General features: G+C 51.0%; 2 protein-coding genes across 4 annotated transcripts in view; one reads left to right on the top strand and one right to left on the bottom strand.

Annotated features, from left to right (window-relative positions):
• TMC8 (transmembrane channel like 8) overlaps window positions 1–14,610 on the bottom strand; it is a 256,022-nt gene that overhangs the window by 204,866 nt on the left and 36,546 nt on the right. The window lies entirely within an intron of this gene.
• On the top strand, window positions 9–13,736 carry TK1 (thymidine kinase 1). Of its 3 annotated transcripts, XM_053570575.1 has the most exons (7): window positions 9–262; window positions 375–406; window positions 1,159–1,269; window positions 3,181–3,274; window positions 12,233–12,322; window positions 12,688–12,807; window positions 12,910–13,736. In XM_053570575.1, exons 1-7 carry the CDS (start codon window positions 197–199, stop codon window positions 13,105–13,107), a joined length of 711 nt encoding a protein of 236 aa, XP_053426550.1. In that variant the 5' UTR covers window positions 9–196; the 3' UTR covers window positions 13,108–13,736. The 3 variants fall into 3 exon arrangements, with proteins under 3 accessions (XP_053426550.1, XP_053426549.1, XP_053426551.1); XM_053570574.1 differs by having other exon boundaries at window positions 12,688–13,736; XM_053570576.1 differs by lacking the exon at window positions 375–406 and having other exon boundaries at window positions 149–262.

Here is a 14,610-nt window from a genome sequence, read left to right as displayed (position 1 = left end):
CTGCCAAGACAGGACCCGCCGCAGTAGAATCTCCCGCCGGGCCCGGGGCCGGGCGCTGATTGGCCCTGGGCGCGGCGGCGGAGGCTTGCGATTGGTCAGCGCTCGGCGCTTAAAGTCGGTGGCGCGGGAACAAGCGCTGTACCAGCAGGAGGAAGCAGCTGATTGTTCCTAGTCCTGAGGGCTTCACAGAGGCGCCATGAGCTGCGTTAACCTGCCCACTGTGCTGCCCAGCTCCCCCAGCAAGACCCGGGGGCAGATCCAGGTGCGAACGCTGGGTGGTGTCTGGGCCTGCGGGGCTTGGGGATGCGGGGTCGGGGTGGTGTCCGGGTGTCCACGAGGAGCTCTCCTCTCCTAGGTGACTTCTTCTCTCTTAGGTGATTTTCGGGCCGATGTTCTCAGGAAAAAGGTAACGGCTTAGCGGGACGGGGGTGCGGCTTCTACCCAGGGACCCCGCCTTCCCAGGCCGGCTGCCCCTCTCGGAGAGTCCCCCTCTGGAAGGCCTCTCGCAGCCCTGCGCCCGCCCAGGTTCTCCTCCCTGCTGTCCCGGAGGAAGACTGCCCCTGCCCGCCAGGGTCATCCTCCCCTCCCATTGTAGACACTGTACAAAGTGCCACTACCTCCTGGAGCTGGTCACAGCTGGCACGCCCTCCACGTAAGCCTCTCAGAAGGGGGAGTCCAGTTGTGTCCAGTGGGGCAGGCACGTAGGTACACCCTCTTTCAGTTTGACGGTTTCCTTTTGTGGTGGAGGAAACAGTTGCTTTTGACAGGGAGGAGTCTAAAGCCGTAGTGCTTCAGGGTGGTACTTCTTGGACCCAGCAGCAAGGGCTTTCAACCTTTGTGAAGTGAATTCAGAAAAACTCCAAGTTCTTACAACAATTCTGTGATGAAATTACTTTTCAATGCAATCTGTGCCCCTGCCTCTGGCCACCTTCCCCAGTTATCCCTGAGAAACTTACTCCTACCCCCCTTCCTGGACCACCTGGGGACCATTCCTGGGAGGGTTACACCCAGCACTTTCTGCCCCAGCCACCTCTCCCTACTTTGATGGGGCGAGGGCTGCACACTACCTGGGGAGGCGATGGGGAGCCCAGCTTGTGCTGTGGGGTCTTCCTCTCCCAATCTTCTCCAGGGTCCTCAACAGACCCTCTACATTTGCAGCACGGAGCTGATGAGACGGGTCCAGCGCTTCCAGATTGCCCAGTACAAGTGCCTGGTCATCAAATATTCCAAAGACACTCGCTACAGCAGCAACTTCTGCACTCATGACCGGTCAGTCTGTGCACCTTTGGTCCTGCGGAGGCCTAGGACACACTGTCAGAGCTGCCTTTAGGGGGGATGGTAAATAATGGTGATGTCCCCCTGAGTAGTTCAAATCAGCAAACTCTCCAGGGTGTCTGCCAAAGTAGCCAAGGACTCAGCCATTCACAAGGTTCCAGCACAGTGGTTCTCAAACAGAGCAATTTTGTCCTCCATAGTCTATATGACAATGAATGGAGATATTTCTGGTTGTCACAACTGGGGGAGAAGGAGATGCTACTGACCCCACAACAAAGAATGATCTGGCCCCAGGTGTCAGTAGTGACTGCCATTGAGAAACTGCTCTAGAGTTTGTACCTATACAGAGGCTGCAAACTCGTTTCCTTTGGTTACACAGTGTCCTTTTTTTTTTGAAACAGAGCCACTCCATGGCTGTAGTGCCAAGGCGTAACCATAGCTCCCTGCAATCTTAACTCCTGGGCTTAAGTGATCCTCCTGCCTCAGCCTCCTAGGTACCTGGGACTACAGGCACATGCCACCACACCTGGCTTTTTTTTTTTTTTTTTTTTGAGACAGAGTCTCGCTATGTCATCCCAGGTAGAGTGCCGTGGCATCACAGCTCACAGCAATCTCATAAACTCTTGGACTTAAGCAATTTTCTTGCCTCATCCTCCCAAGTATCTGGGACTATAGGCATCCGCCACAACACCGGCTATTTTTTTTTAAGAGATGATGTCTCTGGCTCAGGCTGGTCTCAAACCTGTGAGCTCAGGCAATCCACCGGCCTCAGCCTCCCAGATTGCTAGGATTATAGGCATAAGCCACTTTGCTGGCAATTCTTATGAATTTTAAAAGAAATAAAAGCACTTTGCTGGCCCCTATCAGTATCATGCGCCCCAGGGCACTGTATCTGATGAAGAAATTGGCCCTTTCTGTCCCTCATCAGCTGTGTCTGAACAGAGGCAGAAAAGAGTTGTTTTTTTTTTTTTTTTTTTTAGACAGAGCCTCAAGCTGTCACCCTGGTAGAGTGCAATGGCATCACAGCTCACAGCAACCTCCAACTCCTGGGCTAGAGCGATTTTCCTGCCTCCCAAGTAGCTGGGACTATGGGCACCTGCCACAACGCCTGGCTACTTTTTGGTTGCAGCCCTCATTGGTGGGCCTGGGCTGGATTCGAACCTGCCAGCTCAAATGTATGTGGCTGGCGCCTTAGCAACTTGAGCCGCAGGTGCCGAGCCGGAAAAGAATTTTTGAGTCTATTGAGTTTTATGTTGAGCAGGGCTGATTTCCAGTTCAAAGCATCAAGTACAATGGCTTGTTTTTTTGGGGTGGGGTGGGGCAGGGCTAGGTTTGAACCCGCCACCCTCGGCATATGGGGCCCTACTCCTTGAGCCACAGGTGCCACCTGCAATGGCTTGTTTTAAATACAGTAGAACTTGGGCAGCACCTGTGGCTCAAAGGGGTAGGGCGCTGGTCCCATATGCCGGAGGTGGCGGGTTCAAACCCAGCCCCGGCCAAAAACCACAAAAAACAAACAAACAAACAAACAAAAATACAGTAGAACTTCTGTAAGTTACCCCCCCAAGGGACGATGACAAATGGTCAACATATGGAGGTGGCCAACACGAGAAAGTAGGCCCACTGCACTGATCTGTATGCGTGGTGCATGTCTGGTCTATGAAAATCAGGTCAGCTAAAGGAGGTCCTCAACTACAGAGGTTCTACTGTTAACTGGTTTCTGAACAAGAGCCTTGGCTCTCCAGCCACCTCCCCATCAGCACTGACCTCAGAGCTGTGCAAGGTGGCACAGCAGCCAATGTTGCAGGTACAGGGTGGTCAAGACCATAGCTGTTCCCTGGCCCCTGGTGCTAGTTTCAGGTCTCCCTGGCTTGTCTTGCTCACACTGACTTCTTTGTCTCCCAGGAACACCATGGAGGCACTGCCGGCCTGCCTGCTCCGCGATGTGACCCAGGAGGCCCTGGGTGCAGCTGTCATAGGCATCGATGAAGGGCAGTTTGTAAGTTGGCCTGTCCTGGCATCATTCTTCCTATCAGCTCCTTATCTGTCCCTGCTTTTCCTCTGCTGGCTTGGAAGTTACCTGTTCCATTGCTGATCTTTCTGTAGAAGTAACAAGGTTAAGTTCCTTCCACGAGTGTCTGAAACCCCTTTGAATTGCCCTTTCTTGTTTCCATATTATTGTCATAGGATATATTTTATATTAAAAATATATATATATTTACAGTTGGCCAGGTGAGGTGGCTCACGCCTGTAATCCTAGCCCTCTGGGAGGCCGAGGCGGGTAGATTGCCTGAGCTCACAGGTTCTAGACCAGCCTGAGCAAGAATGAGACCATCTCGGGTGGTGCCTGTGGCTCAACAAGTGGGGCACCAGCCCCGTATGCTGGAGGTGCTGGGTTCAAAACCAGTCCCGGCCCAAAACTGCAACCAAAAAAAAAAAAAAAGAAATGAGACCATCTCTAAAAATAGCCGGGCTTTGTGGCAGGCGCCTGTAGTCCCAACTACTTGGGAGACTGAGGCAAGAGAATTGCTTGAGCCCAAGAGTTTGAGGTTGCTGTGAGCTAAGATGCCATGGCACTCTACCGAGGGCAAGAAAGTGAGATTCTATCAAAAAAAAGGTGGGGGGGAGAAAGGCCAAGTGTAGTGGCTTATGCCTGTAATCCTAGCACCCTGAGAAGCTGAGGTGGGTGGATTGCTTGAGCTCACAGGTTCAAGACCAGCCTGAGCCAGAGCAAAACCCTGTCTCTAAAAATAGCCAGGTATTGTGATGGGTACCTGTAGTCTCAGCTACTTGGGAGGCTGAGGCAAGAAAATTGCTTGACCCCAGGAGTTTGGGCTTGCTGTGAGCTATGATGCCTTGGCACTCTACCAAGGGAAACAAAGTGAGACTGTGTCTTGAAAAAAAAATGTATATATTTTTTCAGTAGGAAAAAAAGATTTTTCAACACTGGTGTATAGGGGTGTTTTATTTGTTTGTTTGTTGGAGACAGTGTCTTACTTTGTTGCCCTCAGTAGAGTGCTGTGGCACACAGCAACCTCAAACTCTTGGGCTCAGGTGATCCTCCTGCCTCAGCCTCCTGAGTAGCTTAGACTATAGGTACCTGCCACGACACCTGGTTTTTCTGTTTTTAAGTAGAGACGAGATCTCACTCTTGCTGAGGCTGGACTTGAATTCTGAGCGTAAGTGATCCACCCATCTCAACCAACCTCCTGGAGTGCTGTTATTACAGGCGTGAACCACTGCGCCTAGCCTATTTTGTTTGGTTTGTTGTTGTGTTTCGCTTGTTCCTTATGCATTTATTTGAAAGCTCTGCCTATCTTCCTGTGAAAATGTCTTATTGTGCCTTCCAGTGTAAGCTGGGCAGCAGGTGGTAGGTTGATCTTGTTGCTTTGAAAAGTATGGGGAAGACTGCTGTCAGTCTAACGGTTACTTCTTGAGCAGGTGATTGGTCTGTTCTCAGGACAGCGTATCCAGGGGAGGTTTTGCGTTTATTTATCCTGTTTTGTATTTGGTGTGCCTTTTCAGTTCTGGGAAGGACATTATTAAGCCATTATCACTTGAAATGTCTCTCCTCATCCTTCTATGGTGTTCTGGGTACTATTTTCCAAAGTGTGTTTTGTATTGATGCCTCTATTTTTGTTTCTTCTGTTCTAACTCATTTTTGTTTAATAATTTACTGGTTTTTTTGCCAGGCGCATGACTCACGCCTGTAATCCCACACTCTGGGAGGCCGAGGTGGGTGGTTGCCTGAGCTCATGAGTTCAAGACCAGCCTGAGCCAGAACAAGATCCCGTCTCTAAAAAAGACAGCCAGGTGTTGTGGCAGGCACCTATAGTCCCAGCTACTGGGAAGGCTGAGGCATGGGAATCACTTGAGCCCAACAGTTAGAGGTTGCTGTGAGCTATGCCACCAGGGCACTCTACTGAAGGTGACACACTGAGACTGTATCCAAAAAAAAAAACAAGACAATTTACTGGGTTTTGTTTTGTTGTTGTTTTGAGACAGTCTCACTGTATCGCCCTTGGTAGAGTGCCCTGGTGTCACAGCTCACAGCACCTTCAAACTCTTGGGTCTAAGTGATTCTCTTGCCTCAGCCTCCCAAGTAGCTGGGACTATAGGCACCTGCCAGAACACCCAGCTATTTTTATTATTGTTGTCATTGTTGTTTAGCAGGCTCAGACTGGGTTCAAACCCGCCAGCCCCAGTGTATGTGGCCAACGCCCTAAGCACTGAGCTATGGGCACTGAGCCTGGGTTTTTTTTTTTTTTTTTAGAGACAGAGTCTCACTTTATCGCCCTTGGTAGAGTGCCGTGGTGTCACACAGCTCACAGCAACCTCCAACTCATAGGCTTAGGCGATTCTCTTGCCTCAGCCTCCCAAGTAGCTGGGATTATAGGTGCCCGCCACAACACCCGGCTATTTTTTTTTGTTTGTTTTTGTTTTTGTTTTTTTTTGTTGTTGCAGTTTGGCCGGGGCCGGTTTGAACCCACCACCCTCGGCATGTGGGGCCGGTGCCCTACCCGCTGAGCCACAGGCGCCGCCCAGAGCCTGGGTTTTTTTAATGTATGCTATTCCTTCCATTATTTTTCTGAAACTCTTCTTTTAGTCTTTTCCAGCTAACTGTTTCCATTTCTTTAGGAGCACATTCTCTAGTTGAGTTTGTTGGTTATCTTCTGTGCTCTTAATTTCTCTCCTATGCTTTGGAATTTTTTTGTTTTTCCCCCATTCATCTTGAATGAATGGAACTAAAACCCACTCTGGAAGGGGCTTAGCTTACTTAACCTCTGGTCACCTCAAGTGCATTAGGAAGGATGACAAGAGTTGCTGTAATGAGTACAACCAAAAGTCCAGTAGCTTAATGTGATAGACATGTAAAAAATATATTTAATTGTCAAAGAGTAAACATTTTCAAGATCAACAATGTGATGATTTTATACAGTAGGGATTTATTTCCCACTCGCCGGGAGGAAGAAGTGAGCGGTTTGTGATCTCTGCCTGCCCTGCCTCCCAGTACAGACCCAGGCAGCTGTGACTGTAATACCTCACGGGGATGGTAGAGGTCCTGCTCCCTCAAGGCCAGTCCTGCCTTTTTGGCCCTGTTCTCACCTGGCCTCCCGTGAATCACAGCCTTAAACTCTAGGGCCATGGAGAAGTTGGCAGTCTCCCCCGTGGAGAGGGATTCCGACCGCCAGCACTGGCTCTGGCTTCTAGACCACCCAGCAGCTGGTACCTGCTCCCCGGCCATGGGTGTGCCCATTCCATTTCAGATCCTCAGAGGTGTGCTTTTGGGCACCCCCTTGTTGCTACATGAGTGGAGGGATCTGGGTGAGATGGGGCTCCCAAGTTGGGAATGAAGCTCTTCCCTTTCTATCCAAATTGTTATCTCCAAAAGGATTTGGGGCCATTGCATCAGCTTTGAGGGCATGGCCCTCTCAGAGCCAGGAAGCTTCGGTTCTGGGGAAGCTCTCCCTCCAGACCCTGTTGCCGTGAGTTGCCTCAGCTCTGCTCTCCTGGCTTTGGGTAAACCTTGTTTACCCAAACACCCATTCTCCCCTTATTCCTGGTTGGTTGACATCCAAATGTCCCAGGAGCCAGCAAACAAAGTCCTGTTACCCATTGTACCCTGTAGGAGGGTTTTATTTGTCTACTTCCTCCCTGGCAAGCAAGTCCAACCCTAGTTGGATCCGCGCATGTTTATTATGCCCACTGTACAAACATCACCATCCTTCCGCTGTGCTCTGGCCTCTGCTAGCCTTGTTCTCAACAAGAACTCCAGGGTCTTCCCGGTGCAAGTTCTGGATTGAGGAGGTGGGCTCCATACAGGGGACCCAACCAAAGGGCTGCTCCCTTCCCCCTTCTCCATCTGAGTGGACAGTGGATGAAGCCAAGCTTTGCCTGCCCTGTCCTCGTTTTCTGTGTCAGCAGGTCCCAGAGTAGCTGCCCTGCCTTCTTAAAGAAGAGCTTGTGTGCTCTTTGGTGACTGGGTGAGGCTCAGCAGCACTTAGCCTGCCTTGTAGAAATTGCTGGTGCTGGGAAGTGATTCATCTGAAGATCCGGAGGCCACAAGCTGAGGGTGCTGTGCTTAAGAGGCTGTCAGGATTTCAGATTTTTCAGATATGGAATATTTTGCATGTATAACATGAAGTATCTGGCTATACCTGTAGCTCAGTAGCTAGGGCACCAGCCACGTACACCAAAGCTTATGGGTTCAAATCTGGCCCAGGCCTGCCAAACAACAATGACAACTACAACCAAAAAATACCCAGGGACTTTGGCAGGCACCTGTAGTCCCAGCTACTTTGGGAGGCTGAGGCAAGAGAATCGCTTGAGCCCAAGAGTTTGCAATTGCTGTGAGCTGTGATGCCACGGCACTCTACTGAGGGTGACAAAGTGAGACTGTCTCAAAAAAAACAAAAAACATGAAACATCTTCGAGATGGGACCCAAGTCAAAATACAAAATTCATTTAAGGTTTTTTTTTTTTTTTTTGCAGTTTTTGGCCAGGGCTGGGTTTGAACCCGTCACCTCCAGCATATGGGGCCAGCACCCTACTCCTTTGAGCCACAGGTGCCACCCTCATTTATGTTTTATATAACCTTATACACATGGTCTGAAGGTAATTTTATACAATATTAAATAACTTTATGCATGAACCAAAGTTTTGACTGTGACCTGTCCCATGAGGTCAAGTATTGAATTTTCTACTTGTGCCGTGTCAGTGCTCAGAAACTTCCAGATTTTGCAGCATTTTGGATTAGGGAGAGGGTGGGGGCGAAGCTGCAGAGGGACAGCTCATTCCTTGGCCAGGAGAGGGGGGTGTTTGCTGCTCTGCTTTGTCTTTGTCGGAAGTGATTAAGGAGGGGTCTCCTTTCATCTTGCCTCCTGCCCATCGGAGTGGCCTGTCCTGATGCTGCTCTTCAGTAACAATGACAACGTCCCACCAGGCCAGGGCCCAGCTCCTGGGGCTGCTCTGCTCTTTGTCCAACCCAGAAAAACAAATAAAAACCCCATGGCATGTTGGCCTAGATCAGTGGTTCTCAACCTATGGGTCGCAACCCACGGGAACTGTATTAGAGGGCTTAGGCATTCTAGGTTGAGAACTACTGGCCTAGATCCTTCTAATCCTTACATATATATGTTTTTTTAATAGATCAGGCTTTGGCTCAGCACCTGTAGCTCAGTGGTTAGGGCGCTGGCCGCATACACTGGGGCTGGCTGGTTTGAACCTGGCCCAGGCTTGCTAAACAACAATGACAACAACAACAACAACAAAAAATACCCAGGCGTTGTGGTGGGCACCTGTAGTCCCAGCTACAGGGAGGCTGAGGCAAGAGAATCGCTTAAGCCCAAGAGTTTGATGTTGCTGTGAGCTGTGACACCACAGCACTCCACCAAGGGCGACATAGTGAGACTCAAAAAAAATAGGTCGGGCTTCCATCACATTCTCTGGCCATTTTTCCACATCAAAAAAAATACTCATCTTTACGAATATACTGCATTTTGTTAAGCTTCCTTGTCTGTGGTATTTAGACACACAGATGTCTTGGGCCAGCCCGTGACGCATTGGGATGTAAGTGGTGAGTGGAGCAGCTAGGCAGGGCCTGCCTTGTTCTTTATTTCTTTTGAAACAGAGTCTCACTTTGTTGCCCTGGGTAGAGTGCCTGGCATCACAGCTCACAGCAACCTCAAACTGCTGGGTTCAAGTCATTTTGCCACAGCCAATATAGGTCAGACCACTACAGGTGCCTCCACCATGCCTGGCTAGTTTTTGTATTTTTAGTAGAGATGCAGTCTTGCTCTTACTGATGTTGATTTCCAATTCCCAAGCTTGAGAGATCCTCCCACCTCGGCCTCCTAGTGTGCTAGGATTATGAGAGCCCCAGCTCAGTACCTGTAGCTCAGAGGCTATGGTACCAGCCACATATACCGGAGCTGATGGGTTTGAATCCAGTCTGAGCCTGCCAAACAACAATGACAACTGCAACCAAAAATAGCCAGGGACAGCGCCTGTGGCTCAGTGGGTAGGGCACTGGCCCCATATACTGAGGGTGGCGGGTTCGAGCTTGACCCAGCCAGCTAAAACAGCAATGACAACTGCAATAAAAAATAGCCAGGTGTTGTGGAGGGCGCCTGTAGTCCCAGCTACTCGGGAGGCGGAGGCAAGAGAACTGCTTAAGCCCAAGAGATAGAGGTGGCTGTGAGCTATGACACCACAGCACTCTACCCGGGACGACAGCTTGAGACTCTGTCTCAAAAAAAAAAAAAAAAAAAAAAAATACAGAGCCCCCACTCTGGAGCTTACACTCTAGTTAGAGGAGAGAAATGTAATGTCAGGTGGTAATAATTGGTATGAATTAAAGGCCTGGTGCAGTGGCTCATGCCTGTAATCCCAGCACTCTGGGAGGCCAAGAAGGGTGGATTGCCTGAGTTCACAGGTTTGAGACCAGCCTGAGCCAGAGTGAGACTACATCACTAAAAAATAGCTGGGCATTGGGCGGCGCCTGTGACTCAAGGAGTAGGGCGCCAACCCCCATATACCCAAGGTGGTGGGTTCAAACCCGGCCCTGGCCAAAACCTGCAAAAAAAAAAAAAAAAAAGGTAGTTGGGCATTGTGTTGGATGTCAGTTACTTGGGAGGCTGGGGCAAGAGAATCACTGGAGCCCAGAAGTTTGAGGTTGCTGGGAGCTATGGTGGGATTGCCCTCTACCAAGGGTGACAAAGTGAAACTGTCTCAAAAAAAAAAAATTGGTATGAATTAGAGGAAAAGGTAGTGTGAGGATGAGGAGGCTGAAGGTGCTCAGTGTTAAGGTGGGAGGATGACTTATGAGATAGAGGCCTAAGGCAGTGCCTGTGGGGAACCTGAGCCAGATGCCTGGGCTTTACCCTACGTAAAGAGGAAATCAAGGGTGGCCCAATCCGATGGAGGAGGCCTGTGTGAAGACGGGGCAGGTGGTCGAGGCCAGAGGGCAGTGGTGAGGCCAGCTAGGAGAGGAGGGGAGCCTGCCTGGGCACGTTGGACGGCTTGTGTGAGCGCATACAGCCCTCGTCTGACTGCATTTCTGCTTTATTACAGATGTGGCTGACACCTCGCCACGTTTTATCAGCTACTTAGATTTGTTTCTCCCTCTGTAAATTGCCTATTTAAGTCCTTTGCTCATTTTTCTCTTAGTTTATCTTCTTTTCTGGTAGACGTGGATAGTAGCTGATGTGCTTTTATCATGTGCTGGAAATAACCCTTTTCCGTGTATTGCCTTTGTGGCGTTTTGTGTGGTCTTTTACCAACCGAATTTATGTTTTTACTTTGTCACCTCCTTCACTCCTGTCTTCCCTGGCTTTCCCTTAGTCCTGAAAAGCCAGCATGTATCTGCCAGGTGTCAGGCCTCCCCAGGGCAGAGCCAGTGTTCTGCCACCATGCTCAAGCCACCACCTCTGAGCAGGATGATGAAGGGGGTTGAAAATCTGCTTCTAGGCTTCCTAATCTTAAAACTTGTCACCCTAGCCGGGCGTTGTGGCGGGCACCTGTAGTCCCAGCTGCTCGGGAGGCTGAGGCAAGAGAATCGCCTAAGCCCAGGAGTTGGAGGTTGCTGTGAACTGTGACGCCAGGACACTCTACCGAGGGTGATAAAGTGAGACTCTGTCTCTACAAAAGAAAAAAAAACTTGCCACCCAGAAATGGCTCTATGCAGGTCATCTGTGGGTGTGGAAACACAGATGAACCCAAGTGGGCAAACTTGTCACCACGACAAAGAAACCTGCTTTGTTACTTTCCTATGTGAGTCCATAGGTCTACTGAGGAAACCCTGGCTTTACTGAGGACATCAGAGTTCCTTGCTAACGTTACCCGTACTCGTCTCCAAGGACTACTGCAGACTGGGGGCTTAAACAACAGAAATTTCTTCTCGGTTCTGGAGGCTGAAAGTCCAAGACCAAGGTGTCAGTGTGCTGGTTCCTTCTGAGGCTGGGCAGGCAGGGCCTGCTCCAGGCCTCTCCTGGTTTGCAGACAGCGTCTTCTTCCTGTGTCATCCCATTGTCCTCGTGAGCATCTCTGTGTCCTAATTTCCCTTTTTACAAGGATGCCTATCATTGGATTAGAGTCCACCCTACTGTTCTCACTTTAATTTGACCACCTCTGGAAAGACCTTCACTCCAAACAAGGTCACATTCAGACCTGGGGATTAGGACATCAATATGTAAATGAGCGGGACAAAATTCAACCATAACATATCCTAAAAAACTAATGGCAATAAAAGTAAATACTAACTAAGTGGTTGCCAAGGCCATTTTAAAATATCGCAAACATGGCTCGGCGCCTGTGGCTCAAGCGGCTAATGCACCAGCCACATACACCTGAGCTGGCAGGTTTGAATCCAGCCCAGGCCCGCCAAACAATAATGACGGCTGCAACCAAAAAAAAAGCTGGGCGTTGTGGCGGGCGCCTGTAGTCCCAGCTACTTGGGAGGCGGAGGCAGGAGAATCGCTTGAGCCCAGGAGTTGAAGGTTGCTGTGATACCACAACACTCTATACAGGGCGACAGCTTGAGGCTCTGTCTCAAAATAAATAAAATAAAATAAATTATTGCAAACAACTTGGGCATCTACAAATAATTTGAGCACTTCTGTCTTCATTTGTATCCAAGACCCCTCAGGGACCTCCATGGCAGGGGCAAGAGTTTACAGTTTACTTGGGAGAGATGTGGCATTTGCGCTTTGAACATGGGAGGACACGTTAAGTGGAAGCACTTGATTGTGGGTATCACTCCCAGGTCAGAAAAGGGGCTGGGCTCTTGTGGGCCTGCATGTCCTCTACAGCTGGGAGGACTTCAGATGGACAGTAGTCCCCAATCAGGGGAGTAAGAGTGGCTCCAGGCTAGCCTGAGTGGCTGGAGTCTTTGGATCTGGTAGTGTCTTTTCCAAGGCTCCAGGGAGGAACTCACGTTCTTCCTCTGCCCCCCTCCCAGTTTCCAGACATTGTGGAGTTCTGTGAGACTATGGCCAACGCCGGGAAGACGGTGATCGTGGCTGCACTGGATGGGACCTTCCAGAGGAAGGTAAGGGGTCTGATCCAGGCCTTGGGGTGGGATCAGAGGGAGGAAGGTGCTTCTGGAGGGTGCAGGGCAGTGCACAAAGACTTTAGCCCAGCGTGTTCTTCCCCATCTCAACATGACACTCCCTGTATGACCTGGGCTTGGCCACCACAGGATAAGGCCGAGTGAGCCTGTCCAGACTGGATGCCATCTGCTATGGCAGGTGCTTTGAACTGGCAAAGGGACAGGTCAGGTTTTAGTGCTCTTTGGGGGACCAAAGTCAAGGCAAGCTGTACTGGCTTCAGTGTTTATGAATCAGAGGGCTTAAAAAGAGAAACCCACCCAACGAGGTGACCATATGCACCCTGTCATCATTCCCTGGAGTGCAGGCTTTTGGGCCCATCCTGAACTTGGTGCCCGTGGCCGAGAGCGTGGTGAAGCTGACTGCAGTGTGCATGGAGTGCTTCCGGGAAGCCGCCTACACCAAGAGGCTGGGCATGGAGAAAGAGGTAGCTCCTACCCACCTTCTGCCCTGCAGGGCGGGCTGGGACGCAGCTCTGCCTCCTGAGTCCACGCCCTTCACATCACCCCTTCTGTGTCTCTGTGGGCAGGTTGAGGTGATTGGTGGAGCGGACAAGTACCACTCTGTGTGTCGCCTCTGCTACTTCAAGAGGGCCTCGGGCCAGCCTGCTGGGGTGGACAACAAAGAGAACTGCCCGGTGCTGAGCAAGCCAGGGGAGGTGGCTGCAGCAGCCACCAGGAAGCTCTTTGCCCCTCAGCAGGTCCTGCAGTGCAGCCCGATCAACTGAGGTGGCCTTGGAAGGTCCACCTGCTCCCTGTGCTGCTGCCGCCTAGCGGACGCCTGCCCTTACCCGCTGTGTGGCCAGTCGGGGAGGAAGTCAGGAAGGGTTGCTGTGTCTGGGGGACTTTCTGAGGCTGCCACATACACGTCACATGTCACATGCTCCCTCATTGCCTGCTCACCAGCCCTTTCTTGGTTCCCCTCTGGGCTGTTGGGATGGGCTACAGACCCCCCTCCTCTGAGGAGTGGGGCAGAGCCACATGCTGTTGTGACATCAGCGCTGCTGGCCTCTTTCCCCTTTGTGGCTTTCACTGTCAAGTTTCTGTTCTCCCTGGGAAGTCTGGGCACTAGCACTTTGCCCCGTGGCCCACACAAAGGCTTTGTTCCCTATGCCAGGACAGGTCCCACCTTCCCCTGGGGACGGCCTGGCCTCACGCCCTCTGGCTCCCTTTGGGCTCAGAGCCCTTCTGTTCTGCAGCTGTTTTTCTCCAGAACTACAGCACTTGTCACCTTGTGACACTGACTCAGCTGGGGCTCAGACCCCAGGAATCATCGTTTAAAGTGGGAACCAGGAGGAAGGGTCCATGCTTCTGTAGCGTGTGAAATTAGTAACTAATATTAAAATTCAATAGTTGGTGAAAGCTCATTTCTCTTCAACTTGTTTCAGATGGCTCTGACGTGATTTGGGCTGGGAATATTTTCCAAATCTTTTTGTAGAACTAGTGCCCTTTTTTTGGCCAGGGCTGGGTTTGAGCCGGCCACCTTTGGCATATGGGGTTGGTGCCCTACTCCTTTGAGCCACAGGCGCCACCCACTAGTGCCCTGTTAACCACAACCCCTTTTAACCAAAAAATGATTCTAGAGTATGTCCTAAGAGGAGTGCTCACCTGGCTCCCTGCCTGGGGCAAGGCTGGGTGGATGAGGCTACTGTCATGCTGGCCACTGGGCCCCCCCCAGGTCAGGTTTTATTTGTGAAACAGACACTTGATAGCTGAGAAGCCAAGATAACGCAGCTCAGCTGTGCCTCAGAAAATGAGCTGTTGGCGGCTCACTGAGAGGCAGGATCCACTCAGGGGTGCTCAGACGAGGTGCTGGCCTCCTGGCCGCAGTGCTGACCTCCCGACACTGTCTTTTCTTTGCTACACTCCATTTGCTGAGGATTTGTCACAAGCCACAGGTGCAGGCTGTCCTGCAGCATTAAGGCCTGTAATATACCCACCTGGGGGTTGGGTCCTACTTATTTGTACTCAGGATTTTGAAACTCAGGGCCCACTGTTGACAGCTGCCTTTGTCATTGCTCAAAAGGGGAAGCTGAGTTGCTTCATGGGCCCTGGCCTCTCCTGGCCAGTGGGGGCTCACGCTCTCACTTGTGGGCTGGGGCAGCCAGGCCCTCTCCATGCCATGGCCCAGGAGGGGGTCCAGAGGTGCTGACCCCTCCCATTGGTCCTGCTATGAAAGGGGCAACCCCCAGGTGACTGCACCCGAACTCTGGGAAGAAGACAGCAGGGCT

The sequence above is a fragment of the Nycticebus coucang genome, chromosome 18 (genome assembly GCF_027406575.1).
Source record: "Nycticebus coucang isolate mNycCou1 chromosome 18, mNycCou1.pri, whole genome shotgun sequence".
Classification (NCBI taxonomy): domain Eukaryota; kingdom Metazoa; phylum Chordata; class Mammalia; order Primates; family Lorisidae; genus Nycticebus; species Nycticebus coucang.
The sequence above is the reverse complement of the archived record's forward strand: the minus strand, read 5'-3'. Positions and strand labels throughout refer to the sequence as shown.

Coding starts and splice junctions, on each gene's coding strand:
- TK1 (XM_053570574.1), top strand. CDS start 197: ATGAGCTGCGTTAACCTGCCCACTGTGCTGCCCAGCTCCCCCAGCAAG. Junction 263..374: donor AGACCCGGGGGCAGATCCAG/GTGCGAACGCTG, acceptor CTTCTCTCTTAG/GTGATTTTCGGGCCGATGTT. Junction 3,275..12,232: donor GCATCGATGAAGGGCAGTTT/GTAAGTTGGCCT, acceptor CCCCCCTCCCAG/TTTCCAGACATTGTGGAGTT.